The sequence below is a fragment of the Loxodonta africana genome, chromosome 12 (assembly GCF_030014295.1).
Source record: "Loxodonta africana isolate mLoxAfr1 chromosome 12, mLoxAfr1.hap2, whole genome shotgun sequence".
Lineage (NCBI taxonomy): Eukaryota > Metazoa > Chordata > Mammalia > Proboscidea > Elephantidae > Loxodonta > Loxodonta africana.
This window is the reverse complement of record NC_087353.1, coordinates 74,811,686-74,826,448: the sequence shown is the minus strand read 5'-3', so window position 1 is coordinate 74,826,448 and position 14,763 is coordinate 74,811,686. Positions and strand designations below refer to the sequence as shown.

The 14,763-nt window shown below is 37.4% G+C and overlaps 1 protein-coding gene across 6 annotated transcripts in view; it reads left to right on the top strand.

The window, feature by feature from the left end:
• Positions 1–14,763, top strand: part of SMG1 (SMG1 nonsense mediated mRNA decay associated PI3K related kinase) — a 104,156-nt gene that overhangs the window by 52,420 nt on the left and 36,973 nt on the right. For all 6 annotated transcript variants that reach the window (XM_023558795.2, XM_064295637.1, XM_023558794.2 and 3 more), the window contains 12 exons: positions 154–318; positions 1,039–1,193; positions 2,904–3,046; positions 3,185–3,386; positions 6,323–6,432; positions 7,231–7,378; positions 7,768–7,927; positions 8,738–8,858; positions 11,945–12,193; positions 12,537–12,836; positions 14,254–14,398; positions 14,516–14,654. In XM_023558795.2, coding sequence (XP_023414563.1) covers positions 154–318; positions 1,039–1,193; positions 2,904–3,046; positions 3,185–3,386; positions 6,323–6,432; positions 7,231–7,378; positions 7,768–7,927; positions 8,738–8,858; positions 11,945–12,193; positions 12,537–12,836; positions 14,254–14,398; positions 14,516–14,654 — 2,037 coding nt within the window. The remainder of the gene's footprint in view (positions 1–153; positions 319–1,038; positions 1,194–2,903; positions 3,047–3,184; positions 3,387–6,322; positions 6,433–7,230; positions 7,379–7,767; positions 7,928–8,737; positions 8,859–11,944; positions 12,194–12,536; positions 12,837–14,253; positions 14,399–14,515; positions 14,655–14,763) is intronic.

Sequence of the window (14,763 nt, the reverse complement as noted above, 5' to 3'; positions counted from 1 at the left end):
AGGCCACGCTGGCAAACCTGGCGGTATACGCAGAGCTGAAATCACAGTAGACTGGTGCTTAAAAGAAAGATCACACTTGGTTTATGTGCATTTGGGGCATGTATACTGATAATGTGAACCAATGCTGAGCTCCTCTTTCTCTTTCTTCTAAAGGTCATCAGGACTTTTTTCTATACCAATCGCCAAACTTGTCAAGACTGGCTCACTCGGATCCGACTCTCTATCATGAGGGTTGGATTGTTGGCAGGCCAGCCTGCCGTGACAGTGAGACATGGCTTTGATTTGCTCACAGAAATGAAAACAAATAATGTCTCTCAGGTAAAGTAGTGTGTATGCAGTTCATTTTAAATCTGTTAATTAGAAGAAGTTGGCTTGATTTCTTTGCTATGGTTTTAATACATGGACAGAATGAGTTATAACTTCCATTTGTTTTCAAAGCTTTGGTTCCAGTATTTTGTGCTGAAGTTATCTATTTATGATTTCTATTTAGAACATGTTCAAAATATGTATTTCTTGCTCCTAAGGGTTGGTAGTTTAAAGGTAATTCTAAGAAATTTGTCAGTAAGGGAAATAATTTTTGTAATGGATGGGAAAGTGCTTATACAGTTCTTGTCTTGTAAATGAGTTCCCAATAAATGTTTATGGTTGAACCCAAATATAGAAAATGTTTACTAATTAAGGCAATATCAGTAGATATGAAGTTAATCATTCTTTGATTCATGTTACTTTAATTTTTGCATTGTATTTACTTCACATGTAACCCATGCAGATGCCATAATTAAAATGTTTGGGAGATTTTTTTTTTTAAATCTTGGTGAAGACTGATACCCAGGTGCCGTTCAGATTCTGTCAAGTCATAGATTGTGGCTACTTTACATGTAACATTTTAAGCATTTTAAGCTAAATAATACCATTGTTGTGAAAACAATTGTCAAATACATTTGACTTGAATTAAATATGCTTAGATTGTGATCTGTAGTCCTAGGGATTTGAATTTTAATGGTATTGAGGTATAATTTTTCTGAATGCTATTTTCAGGGGAATGAACTAGAAGTAACCATTATGATGGTGGTAGAGGCTCTGTGTGAACTTCATTGTCCTGAAGCTATACAGGGGATTGCTGTCTGGTCATCTTCCGTTGTTGGAAAAAACCTTCTCTGGATTAACTCAGTGGCCCAACAGGCTGAAGGGAGGTAAGCTGGAAGGAAGGACATGGGTAATATGATTACTTCATGTTTAAATCCTTTGTATTAGTGGCTAAGGTGTGTCCTGGTGGTGCAGTGGTTAGGCACTTGGCTGCTAACGGAAAGGTCAGTGTTTCGAACCACCAGCCTCTTAGTGGGAGAAAGATGTGACAGTCTGCTTCTGTAAAGATGACAGCCTTGGAAACCCCATGGGACAGCTGTCATTTGACAGTTGGAATCAACTCAATGGTAATGGGTTTGGTTTTTGGGTTTATTAGTGGCTAACGTTGTAATTATATGTTAAAACACTTTTGTTTAATTTCAGTGGTTGAAGCCTGCCGTAAATCACTTTACCAGGAGGCATCTTTATTCTTTAATTAGCAGCAATACTTGAGTGCCTTTCTTTAGATAATTAGAAGCAAATCATATTGTAAAACAAGATCTGTGAAATAATTTGTTGTGTAAATACATGTATGCTTGATCTTTAACTGAGAACCTTCCACTTTAGAGTCTGGTACAGATTACTCTTCATCATTGAAATACTTTTTCATTAGCACTGTGAACTCAACATTCAGACTCTTGCGATTCTCCTAGGAGAGCGAGCATGTCCATTTACATTAATTTTAGCAAATCTGGAAAATAACTCAAAATTCTACCTCCTGGTGATAATTGTTAGTTTGGTGTGCATGCCTTTCTAGTTCTTTTTTCTTTCATATGTAGTCTTTCCCTTTTTCACAGAAACAGCAGTGCACATAGGCACATCGTTTTGTGACTTGCTTTTTCTACTTGACAGTATTTTAAAACAAATATCTTGCCATGTTAAATGTTCTAAAACATGATTTTTTTACTGGCACAATTGTTTTTATCTGTGAATGTTGCACAGTTTAACATTGCTTATTGTCCATAAAGGTTATTTATGCTGTAATGAACACCATGGCGCCGAAATCTTTGCTCATTTTGATGACTGTTTTCTTTGAATTTATTCCTACAAGTTGATGCACTGGATGAAAGATTATAGACCATAATGTGTATGATACATACTATTGCTAACTTATCCTACAGAAGATGGTTCTACCATCTACCGAGATGATATCCCCCTTCCCTGCACTTTTGTGAATACTGGGGGTTATTGAAAAACAAGAACCCTTGCACCATCAACAGTGAAAACTTTGTTTTAGTTAACATTCTTTTATTTACTAATGACTAATAGTAGAGCTTCCCCCATGTCATGTTGTTCATTTATGCTTTTTTAAATAATGGATTATGTCTTAACACTGTCATATTTTTTCTTTTTAATGATCTGTGAGATTTTACTATATGCTGAGATTATTGATGCTAATTTCTTGATTTATAATTTACTTTTAATGTTTATGGGTTTGTTTGACACCCAGAAGTCAAATTATAAGGAAGTTAATCTCTTTGTGGGGTGTTTTTTTTTTTTTTTTTTTTTTTGCGTATTTCTTTCTATGTAGCCTTCCCACACATTAAGGTCAGAGACTTACCAGTATTTTCTACTAGGTATTATTTTCTGACATGTAACTATCTTTAAATGTATTTTCATTTGTTGTGAGGAAGAGCTCTAATTTGTACTTGCCCCCCCCCCAATAATTAACTTACTGTCTCAGCTCAATGTATCTGTTCTTTCAACAGTTTTTTTTTTTTTTTTAAATGACATATGTGGAGTATTTAAAAATAAGAAAGCTTTGATTTGCGTTTAAGGTTTGAAAAGGCCTCTGTGGAGTACCAGGAACACCTGTGTGCTATGACAGGCGTCGACTGCTGCATCTCTGGCTTCGACAAGTCTGTTCTCACGTTGGCCAACTCTGGGCGTAACAGTGCCAGTCCCAAACATTCTCTGAATGGTGAGCATTCGGTACTTAAATAAGTAAAGAATATTATCTCTGATTGTCTTATTGTATGTTTTTGGGTTTCTGTGTTTTTTGAAATTTTTAAAATTGCTCTGGAACTCTTTTTTTACTTTATAAAATACTTTCACTCAGGTGAATCCAGGAAAACTGTGCTGTCCAAACCAACTGACTCTTCCCCTGAGGTTATAAATTACTTGGGAAATAAAGCCTGTGAGTGCTACATTTCAATTGCTGACTGGGCTGCTGTACAAGACTGGCAGAATGCTATCCATGACTTGAAAAAGAGTACCAGTAGTACTTCCCTCAATCTAAAAGCTGATTTCAACTACATAAAGTAAGGTTTTTTTTTTTTTTTTAAATAAAAAATTAATGATACTTAACCTGATTAAGCAACTTTTTATTAACTGTAAATTCTTTCTCTGTGGCAGAAAAATACTAGCATTGGTCATATCTACTAACATAAAATGGTTGTAATTCTAATAATACTGCTGTTATAAAAATGACTGCAATAGGAAGCCAACGATATAGGTGAGGAAGGTATTTGTGCAGTGGGAAGACAGACTTTTAGCTGTTGAGAAGGTAATTTGGAATTGGTTCTTAGAGCCTATTGTTCTAAAACCTATATATATAAAAAAAAAATACACTTTGAAAATTACGTCAGAATGAATGGAGAGAAATTTGCTTCGGAAATGATCACATGCTCTGATTTTCTTGCTAATTTGAGTTTGAATATATCAAAAACATTTGTCTTAAAGAGGACTGAGTTTGTGAACATTTTAAAATTAAACTCACTTCTCTTTTTTATTCCTTTTCCTCCGTGCATTAATTTATCCCTTAATTCAAAATTTAAGTACCTATGGAGCCCTGGTGGTACAGGAGTTAAGAGCTCGTCTGCTAACCAAAAGGTCGGCAGTTCGAATTCACCAGAGTCCCCTTAGATAGCCCATGGGGCAGTTCTCTGTCCTGTAGGGTTGCTGCTGAGTTGGGTTTGGTTTTTTTTTTTTTAAACTGTATCTCAGAACCTTGGCTGGAAGATAAGGTTCATTAGACTTTGTGGGCTATTATTGCCATCAAGGAGCTTAGCTTCTAGTGAGTAAATGGGTCCATGGGTAATTTCTTCATTGAACATCTATTATGTGCCAGTTAGAAGAATACAGCAGTATAGAAAAGAGGCATGAATTCTAATTCTTGAAGAATTGATTTTATAGGGAGAGGGAGGACAAACAGACGAATCTTCAAGGCTGTTTGAGCACAGACTTGAGGGAACAGACCCAATATAAGAATGATGGGCTTGGAGCATTCCAGAAATGGCCAGGAGGCCAGTATGGTTGGATCAGAGTGTGTAATAGGAGATAAAGGTAGAGAAGTAGCTCAGAACCATGGTAAGGACTTTGATTTTTACTCTGAGGAAGATAGAAAATCTTGGGGATTTGAGCAGAGGAGTAGTTCAATCTGTTATGTCCTGAAGAGACTGAAAATAAGGGGAGGAAGTGGGTAGACCATCCCTCTGTAGGGGAGAAGGTAGAGGGAGGAGAAAGGATGGTATTAATTGAAATAGGAATACATAGGGAATAGTAGGTCATGTTCACGATGCATATGAAATATACAGATGAAATTGCTTAGTAAGCAATGAAGAATTGGATTTGGAACTAAGAAAATTCTAAGTTTGAGAGAGATTTGGGGATAAAAAGTATATAGATAATAAGTAAAGGCTCTAGATCACAGAAGAGTCTCAGGAGAATAGTGAGTGAAAAGGACAGAGGGCCAAGGCCAGAATCCTTTAGGGGAAGACATTGAGGAAAACACGAGGGCATTAAGGAAAAGAATTGTTCTAGATGTTGGAGAACCAGATGGGAGTGGTCAACCTTGTTTAGATGCTTGAGACCATAAGCAAGAAGTTTTGTGGAGGGGTAAGGAGAAGAAACCAGATTGAATATTAAGTGCTGGAGAAATTTGGAAAAGACTTGTGGTAGGATATTTCGTCAGTGAGTTTTTCTCGGAGTCAAGCAGAAAAAGCTGGCTGAAGGAGAATACTGTGTACCTGTTTAAAATAATGAAGAGATTAAGTGCTCTTTTACGTAAAGGGGAAAGAGCCACTAGAAAGCAGAGACCTAAGAAACAGGATAAAGGACATTGATAGAAGGACTGACTGGGCCCCACTTTTCAAGGAAAGTAGTTAATGTTGGATATAGACACAGAGTTTTGGGAATAGATGGTGATTTTGGGGATAAGGATAGAGGAAGTTAAAGTCTGTTCCCCCCCCGCCCCCCCGAGGAGTCAGTCCTTAGCTGAACAAAGTGTAAGGGTGTTGTAGAGCATTGTAAAGATTTGTTGTAGCCCCAGAGGGAACCAAATAGGAACATGGAAAACCTGTTCCAGAAGAGAACTCAAGACTCCATAGTCGCAGAAACAATGTGTTGGTCACCAAACCTCAACTCCCCTGAGAAGCTGGTGGTTATATTCATTTAGAGTTAGGGAGTATTAAGGTGAAAGCAGGCATAGAGTAAGCCAAGTGATGTACATTTCCAGTGCTAGATCCAGGCTGAGTTGTAAAGGAAGTGACACAGTGAGAGGGGCAGGTAAACTGATGGAAAAGAGAGATTGAGAAACCTCATGATTGGAGACCAGATGTAGAAATGGGAGCAGACCCCCATCCTGGCATTGATACTGCAGGGATAATAGGTAAGAGTTTTAGAGGCAGTATCATTTTTAAGATAAGGTGAGAAAATGCAAAGGAAGAATTCTTTGAAAGAAGAGAAACAGGTTCCATAGAACACAATGAAAAAGGGAGAGAGGGAAGGAGGCCAGCAGTCAAAGAAGGCAAGACTAGGGTAGAAGATTGAGATGGTAGGGTAGGAGAACTACGCGGGCTTTTATACTTTAGGTAAGGTATAAAGTAGTGCAGGGAGTTTAGATGTAGCTAGGAGAGGTTACCCTGCAGAGGTCTACTGTCCATGTTGGACAGGCCCAGAGCGATAACAGGCTGCTGCAGCAGGCAAAAAGAGGAAGGAGACCTGGAAGAAGCTTAGCTAGATGCCTGCAGCTGTGACTTTCTGATTTGTCACTGTAGTTTTAGTGCTTATCAAGATAATAGTTAACATCAAAATAAAAATAGTAGCATGGATGGAAGGAACTTCTTCAAAAGAAGATGGTGTAACTGTACTGTGTCCCCCCACCCCCCCCGAATTTGTTCTACTTCTTTGAATGGTGCCATAAGCTGGATACAGTGTAATACTTTTTAAAATGAGCTAACCAATATTTTAATTACAGATCACTAAGCAGTTTTGAGTCTGGAGAATTCGTTGAATGTACTGAGCAATTAGAATTGTTGCCAGGAGAAAATATCAATCTACTTGCTGTAGGATCAAAAGAAAAAATAGGTATTTGAGAAAAATTTTAATTATTTTTACCAATAAGTTATTTAAAATTTTTAGGTTAGTGTATTTTACTGAAAAATCTGAGAGGTATTGTCCCTGTGAATAACAAACTTAAGACTTCTATGCACTTGATCTGGCAAATGAAAACCAGTTTAAAATTTCCCAAGCTAAAGAAGGCTACATTAACATTTAAGATTTTACAAAGTAGTGTTTAAGCTGAAAAATTTTTTTTTTTGATAATTTGAAGTCTTGATTGGTAACTTGATGTGGTTCATTAACTTCTTTATCACAGCTGGAACATTTTGAAAATTATCTAAAGTTACCATATTTTAATGCAAGTAATGCACAGGTTATACAGATTTTGCCAACCACACAACCTCTTCCCCACCGCCCGCTATTTTCGTAAGCGAGCTATGCCACGTGTTATATGTGTGGGCGCGTTATTTACATGGGTGTGTTAGTTGCAAAAAAATATGGTAGTGTGAGCGTTCTGTGTATTAACATTGATTTGCTCCATTCAGTAAGGTTTGCCAATGTAGGTCTAGATTTGCCCACTTAAATAGCAGTTTGTTTATTGATTTTTGAGCCTGTGAAGTCAGCTGATTTTTGGGTGTCTAGGAGTATAATTTTCATACAGCTATAGGAAATGTTTAATCGCAGTGGTTCAGCTGTCTCAATTTAAATATGAAGGCACATTCTCATTTTCAGTATTTTAAATGGCATTATTTTAAATACTGTCCAAATACCTTATCAGTCTTATACATAAAAGCAAATTAATGAAATTTATTTAACTTCCTGTAGATATGAAAAAACTGCTTCCTAACATGTTAAGTCCTGATCCAAGGGAACTTCAGAAATCCATTGAAGTTCAGTTGTTGAGAAGCTCTGTTTGTTTGGCAACTGCTTTAAACCATATAGAACAAGATCAGAAGTGGCAGTCTATAACTGAGTAAGTTTCATCTTCAGGAGGTGAATGTGATAGATCTGAATGTGACAGAGTATGATAGATCTCTATACTTGGCCGGGGGACAGGGAGTACACCAGATGACTACAATGCTAGTCCTCATAGCTTCCATTTTAGTTGTGGGGGTCTTATGATATGTGAATACCACTTGCCTACATAAACTGGGGTCAGAACCAGGTAAAATGTAAAAATTTCCAAAAGCAAATGTCTCGACTTGCTCGTATCATTTTATTAAAGAGCAGGCTGTTCCTTTTATTCCCCCCTCACCCCTTTGGACACCGCTGTTGGTAGCATCTTACCAAATGCTTTATCCCGTCAGTGGTTACAAATTGAAAAATCGCATTTTTTAATTGACCATAAACATTTTGTTTCAGAAACGTGGTAAAGTACTTGAAGCAAACCTCTCGCATAGCTATTGGACCACTGAGACTTTCCACTTTAACGGTTTCACAGTCTCTGCCAGTTCTGAGCACCTTACAGCTGTATTGCTCATCTGCTTTGGAGAACACAGTTTCTAACAGACTTTCAACAGAGGTGTGTGTATGTGCATTTTTAAAAGCATATTCTAGCTAACACTGGTATGGAACAAAGAGTTTTTTGAAATAACATTTGTAGTTGGGAAAGCCAGTAAATCCGGAATCTCAAATGCCACTTTCAGGCAAATTTTCATGTGAAGTGCATAACCTCAAAGGTGGCTAATTGCTTAATTTTTGCCTTCAAATGAGATACCTTATTCCTCTTTGAAAGGATAGTGACAGGTACAACTTCTGGTGTAGAAAATAACCATTGTTCTTTCTAAGAGATTAAAGAGAAATTTTTTCTTTTTGAGCTGGGGTTTGGGAGGATATGTCAACATATTTTCCTTAGGCAGATATTTTTATGATTGACCAAAATATAGGTTCCCTTGCCCCCAAAAAGGTAAAGTTAAACCAAAGTTGGGGCCTTCCCAAAGGAATTATAATCTCAGAATCTGATTATAAAGCAGTAGTTTTTATGTTATCTATAATTTAGCTCCTGCTTTATAGTAAATTGCAATGCTTATTTTTTTTTTTAATTGCTTTATTGATAATATTATGATAGATTGGACTTAATGTTTAAAAGATTTTTGGGGGGTGCCAAAAATAAGGTTTTCTTTTGTAGTTATTCTGTGCTTCCATTTTGTGATTAGAAACTTCGTGATGAAAAAAGGAGAGTTTAATAGATAAGCCTGGATTGGGTCTGAAGTAACTGACTTACATGGATGTGGAGTCTTGGACTCATTAGCAGTATGCTTTAACTGAACTCATCCTACAAACATATAAGGAGCCTATCTTACATTAGGTCGTTTTTGTTTTTCTGTGGCAGGACTGTCTTATTCCACTCTTCAGCGAAGCTTTGCGTTCATGTAAGCAGCATGATGTGAGGCCATGGATGCAGGCATTGAGATATACCATGTACCAGAGTCAGTTGTTGGAGAAAATAAAAGGTAACTAGGTTTGTTTCTTTTTTTTAAAATTGGCTTTATTGAGATAAAATTTACACGTTTTAAGTGTACAGTTCGATGAGTTTTGACAAAGATATATACACCTGTGTAACCACCAATCCAGGCAAGATACAGAACATTTCTTTCACCCCAGCAGGTTCCCTGTCCCTCATCTCAGCCATCTTGCCCATCTACCCGTGCCCTGGGCAGTCACTGATGAGCTTTATATCATAGTTGTCTCTGTTGAAGTTCTTATGAATGGGATCATATAGTATGCACTCTTGTGTCTGGCTTTTCTTGCTCAGCATGATATTTTTAAGATTCATCCGTGTTGTGTGTATCGGTACTGTGGTCTTTCTTATTGCTGAGTAGAAATCCATTGTATGGATAAAGTGTACAGTATGTTTATTCACCCCTTGATGGATTTGGCCTGTTAACATACAAAGCTGTTGTGAACATTTATGTACAAGTCTTTGGGTGGACATAAAATTTAATTTCTGTTGGGTAAATGCCTAGGAGTGGACTGGTTGGGTTCATATGGTTTAACTTTCAAAACAGTTCAACAGATTCTTACAAAGTGGTTGTACATTTTGCATTCCTTCTGGCAACTTATGAAACTTCCGGCTGCTCCACATCCTTGGTGTTTTTGGTCTTTTTTAATTATTGAAGTGGGTATGTAGTAGTATCTCATTTTATTTGCATTTTCCTGGTGATTAGTGATTTTGAGCATCTTTGCATTTGCATAATAGCCATTCTGTGTCTTACTTTGTAAAATGCTCAAATCTCTCATGTTTTTATTGGGTTGTCTTGTTAAGTCTAAGACTTTATGTATCTAGAGACAAATTTTTTTGTCAGATGTAATGTACTGCGAATGTTAAGTTTTCAACACTCCAAATGAATAGCTAGAAAGTTAGTATTTATAAATAATATTTATATAAGTCTCATTTTTGAGAAAGAAATGGCCTGTCATGTTAAAGTAATGCTGGTAATTTACTTTATTGGTCAAAAATAAAAAAGTTGCCAGAACTCTATAGAATTTTAGTCGAAAACATGGTAGCTGGAGTTACTGAGTAAATCTGATCATTAAGTTTCAAAGAAGCTAAGTGCTGGGATATGGACTTTAACTGAACAGTGGTTACTGGCAGCTGTGACTTAGCTGTCCCTTTATTGCTAAGCAGGCTTGAGTTTGGATCCCTAGCTTAGTATTTGCAAATTGAGGGACCTTACAGGAAGTCATTAAGGAGACCTGGTGGCAAAGTGATTAAGCACTCGGCTGCTAACCAAAAGCTCATTGGTTTGAATCCCCCAGCCACTCCATGGGAGAAAAGACCTGACGATCTGTTCCCGGAAAGATGACAGCCTAGGAAACCCAGTGGGGCAGTTCTACCCTTTGTCTTATAGGGTTGACGTGAGTCAGAATAGACTTGACAGCACGCAACAACAGAGCAAGTCATTAAACTTCTGAGTCACTTTCCTTCTCAGTATTACGGGGATTGCCCTACCCATGAGATTCTTGTGAGGGTTATATGAGATGATGCAATGGATATAAACACTCTAGCACAGAGCATGGCATATAATAGGGCTTTGAGTATCATCATCTCCTTTTCCATCCTTCCTATATCAAACACATTTTAAAACAGAGAAGAAAATGTCAGTAACTTAGCAGTTAAATTCAGAGGTACAACTCCATGCAGGATTTTTAGATACGTGTTATGCCATATACTCTGCTCGGTGTTGGGATACAATGATGAACAAGACAAGCCTCTTTTCTGCATTCCTAGAACCAGGGGGATTCTGGAGTCTATCAGAGAAAACTGACATTAAACGAGAAACCATACGGTGTGCTGAATGGGAGCACAAATGCATGGTGCTAAAAGAACATATAACAAAAACATCTGGTGCAATCCTGGGCCTCTAGACTAAAGTGCCTGGGGGAGAAAGTAACAGTTAAGCTGAGACCCGAGGGAGGTGGAGATGAGAAAGAAGGCAGATTGACTTAGAAAAAACATCAAGTGTGAAGAAAATAACCAAAAATTCTTAGATGACTTAGTTCACCTAAGAAAGAGAGTAGGGGAGAGATGAAGCTGTGTGAGATTGAGATTGGAATGGAATGCAAGGCATCAGGGCTTTACAAGCTAAATTGAGGAATTTGGGCTTTTTCAGACGGGCAGTGAGAAGCCATAAACAAGGAAGGTAGGTAAATGTTCACGTTTACCTTTGTGTAAGATCAGCTACGGGTTGGAGATGGGATTAATTAGGAGGATAAATTAGACCGAAGTCCCCAGTAAAGGTAATGAGAGTAGTAGTAGCCTTTGGGATAGAAAAAAGCAGATGGGATATGAGGGTTGAAGGAAAAGCTTAGGATGACTACTAGACACTTGCTGGTGCCAGGTGAATCATGTGCTTTTCAACTGAGAAGGGCAAATGAGGAGAAATATAAACAGTTTAGAGGATGGTGGAAAACGAGTCCAACTTGACACAGGTTTAAGTGCTCTTGAAATGTCTGAGTGGAGGTAACTTGAGGGTCTGGGCTAGAGCTAAAGATTCAAGAGTCATCAGCATTTATATGGTAATTGAAGCCACAGGAACAGGTGATATTGTCCAGGGAGAGTATGCAGAGTGAGAAGAGTAGAGAGCCTAGGACTGACATGAGATGAACAATTTTAATGGATGGGTAGTGGAAGAGAAGGAGACTGAGAAGGATTCATCAGAAAGGCAGGAGGAGAACCAGGAGAGAATGACACGGTGGAAGGGCAGAGGGTACTTACAGAAGAAGGTGGAATGGTCTAGCCTTAGCATCGTTCCTACCCTTTAGGCACTTTACTAAAAAGATTCAGAAACTAAAAACTCAGTTTCTTACTGTGAATGAGTTTTACTCTTCTCTACTTCATTGTATACATTTATTCAACGTTTATTTATTGTATGCCAAGCAATAGAATAGCTGCCAGAGATTCCATGAGGAAAATATGAGTTACCTCTTCAGGGGGGTGGTGGGAAGGGGGAGTTAGTTGGGAAGAAATTTTTGGCTACATCTCTGTGCAATCTGGGTAACAAAATCAGGGACTAATAAAATGTTTTCTTCTCTGCAGAGCAAGCAGTTCCGATTAGAAGTCACCTCATGGAATTAGGCCTAACAGCAGCAAAATTTGCTAGAAAACGGGGGAATGTGTCACTTGCAACAAGACTGCTGGCACAGTGTAGTGAGGTCCAGCTGGGAAAGACCACCACTGCTCAGGATTTAGTCCAGCACTTTAAAAAACTATCAACTCAGGGGCAAGTGGATGAAAAATGGGGGCCTGAACTCGATATTGAAAAAACCAAATTGCTATATACAGCAGGTTAGTAAAATGAATTATGGTTAATACATAACCAATAAGAAAAATCACAGGCATGAATATTTCTGGTTATGGTGCAAGGCAATAGTAGAAAAGTTGCTTATTTTCAGCTGTTGGAGAACATTCGAGTCCTGAATAATAAATTATTTGTAATTGACTTATAATTCATTGCTTTTTAAAGAAGTAGTTTTGTTAACAATGTATCAGAGTAAGAAATGTTTTCGGATACTGTTGTTTATCACTGAATTTGCGTGCTTTTAAAAGTTCATTATTTTACAGTGGGGTAATATCAGTCTTGCTTTTAAGGGTTATAAGTGCTGTTTTTTTTTTTTTTTTTTTTATACAGGTCAGTCAGCACATGCAATGGAAATGTTGAGTTCTTGTGCCATATCTTTCTGCAAGTCTGCCAAAGCGGAGTATGCAGTTGCTAAGTCAATTCTGACACTGGCTAAATGGATCCAGGCAGAATGGAAAGAAATTTCAGGGCAGCTGAAACAGGTTTACAGAGCTCAGCAACAACAGAACTTCACAGGTCTTTCTACTTTGTCTAAAAACATACTCACTTTAATAGAACTGCCGACGCTTAATACAGTGGATGTTAATACAATGGAAGAAGTCTATCCTCGGATTGAGAGCGAATCTACAGGTTGGTTTTCTTTTATTAGCTTTAATATGTTAATTTTAGAAGTTATTTTTCCCCCTCTTTTTAAAGTTTACAAGTTATGCTGGCTATACTTTGCCACAAAGACTGTCTATGAAAATTTAGTATATCGTGGAAGTCACTGAACTCTTTTTGCAGGCCATATTTCCAGCCTTCCAGATTCAAGTTGCTTTTATGGAGTTAGAATGTTTTTGCTGGTAATAAGGTCCTGCCTCAGAGATCTAAAAATTTCAAGTCACAGTACAAGAAGCCGCAGAGATAGAAAGTAGTAGACTGTGCTCCCCTCTACTGGTGGAGCATGGCAATTACAGAATGATTCAAGTTTTTGCACATTCTGACACTCCTACTAGTAACAGAAAGTGTCAGTCAGAGATCATACAGTTGATGAGGAAGATTTTACCATAACATTTTAGATTTAAATATATTTCTACCGTAACCCTGATATGGGTTAGTATTCACTGATATTAATGTATTTTTCTAACTATTTGATTTTTTTTGTATTTTTTGAGACATTCTGTATCTAGAATTTATGATTTTATACTGAATGTAGTATATGAATACTGAATTTATGTGAACCAGGTGAGTGTCTCCTTACCTCCACTAAAACTGGTTTCAGTCACTTCCACTTTACAAGCGAGATGAAAAAATCATTGAACACTTTGTACTTGCAAATGTCCCTTATAATTGGGATGTCTTGTATACCTATGCATTTTCTCTGCTGACAAATATGGTAGTTACTTCATTCAATGAAGGTTTGAATGCCTCTTATGGCAGGCATTGTTGTCCTATTTTTAAAGATTGGGACATAATTAACCTTTTTTAAAACATGGGAAAGTACGTTAATTTTGTTGTGAAGCCTAGGGTTTTAATTACACCTTGTAAAATAATGTATGTACTGTAGGGTCTTGATATTCATAAGGGATATGTCTTGATCATTATAAATCTTCCATTGGCAAATAGCACTATCACAGGCAGTTTGTTCACCTCTAAACTGGGGGTAAAGATATTTACTTCATGTATCTCTGTGATTGAATAAGATTTTATACTTATCAGCTATGTGTTATTTTTGCCAAAATGTTTAATCTGAATCTAATCATGAGGAAATAGCCAGTCAAATCCAGAATGCAAGATATTCTGCAACACATCTCATACCCGAGCTGTTTATAAAGGTCAGTGTCGTGAAAGACATGGATGTGTTTGACTGGGTGATAATCTAAGCTTATTTGAGAAGGTAAATATAATTAAAATTTGTGCCTTACCAAAATTTTATACTGTAACATCATGGAACTTACTGATTGCTTGCAGTTAGTAAAAACCTGCAATATTAATGAAATTGCCATCAGAGATTTGTGAATATAACATTGCTGAGATCCTTTATTATTTTTTTCCTCCACCATGGCAGTGCATATTGGAGTTGGAGAACCTGACTTCATTCTGGGACAGTTATATCACCTGTCTTCAGTACAGGCACCTGAAGTAGCCAAATCTTGGGCAGCCTTGGCTAGCTGGGCTTATAGATGGGGCAGAAAGGTGGTTGACAATGCCAGGTATGTGTGTGTAAATGTGTAATTTATCTGATGCATTGCAAAACAGAGATTTAAAATGTCTGATGATATGGTAAAATTTTGGTAGCAGAAATAATGATGATTTGTTTATTTTTATAGTCAGGGAGAAGGTGTTCGTCTGCTGCCTAGAGAAAAATCTGAAGTTCAAAATCTGCTTCCGGACACTATAACTGATGAAGAAAAGGAGAGGATATATGGTATCCTTGGACAGGCTGTATGTCGGCCAGCGGGAATTCAGGCAAGGAAAACATGATACAGTGTTTGGAGGGAAATAGTGTCAAGATCACAGTTTTAACCCAGCGATCTCGAGGAAATTGATCACATGTACTTGATTAAATGTTGAATGG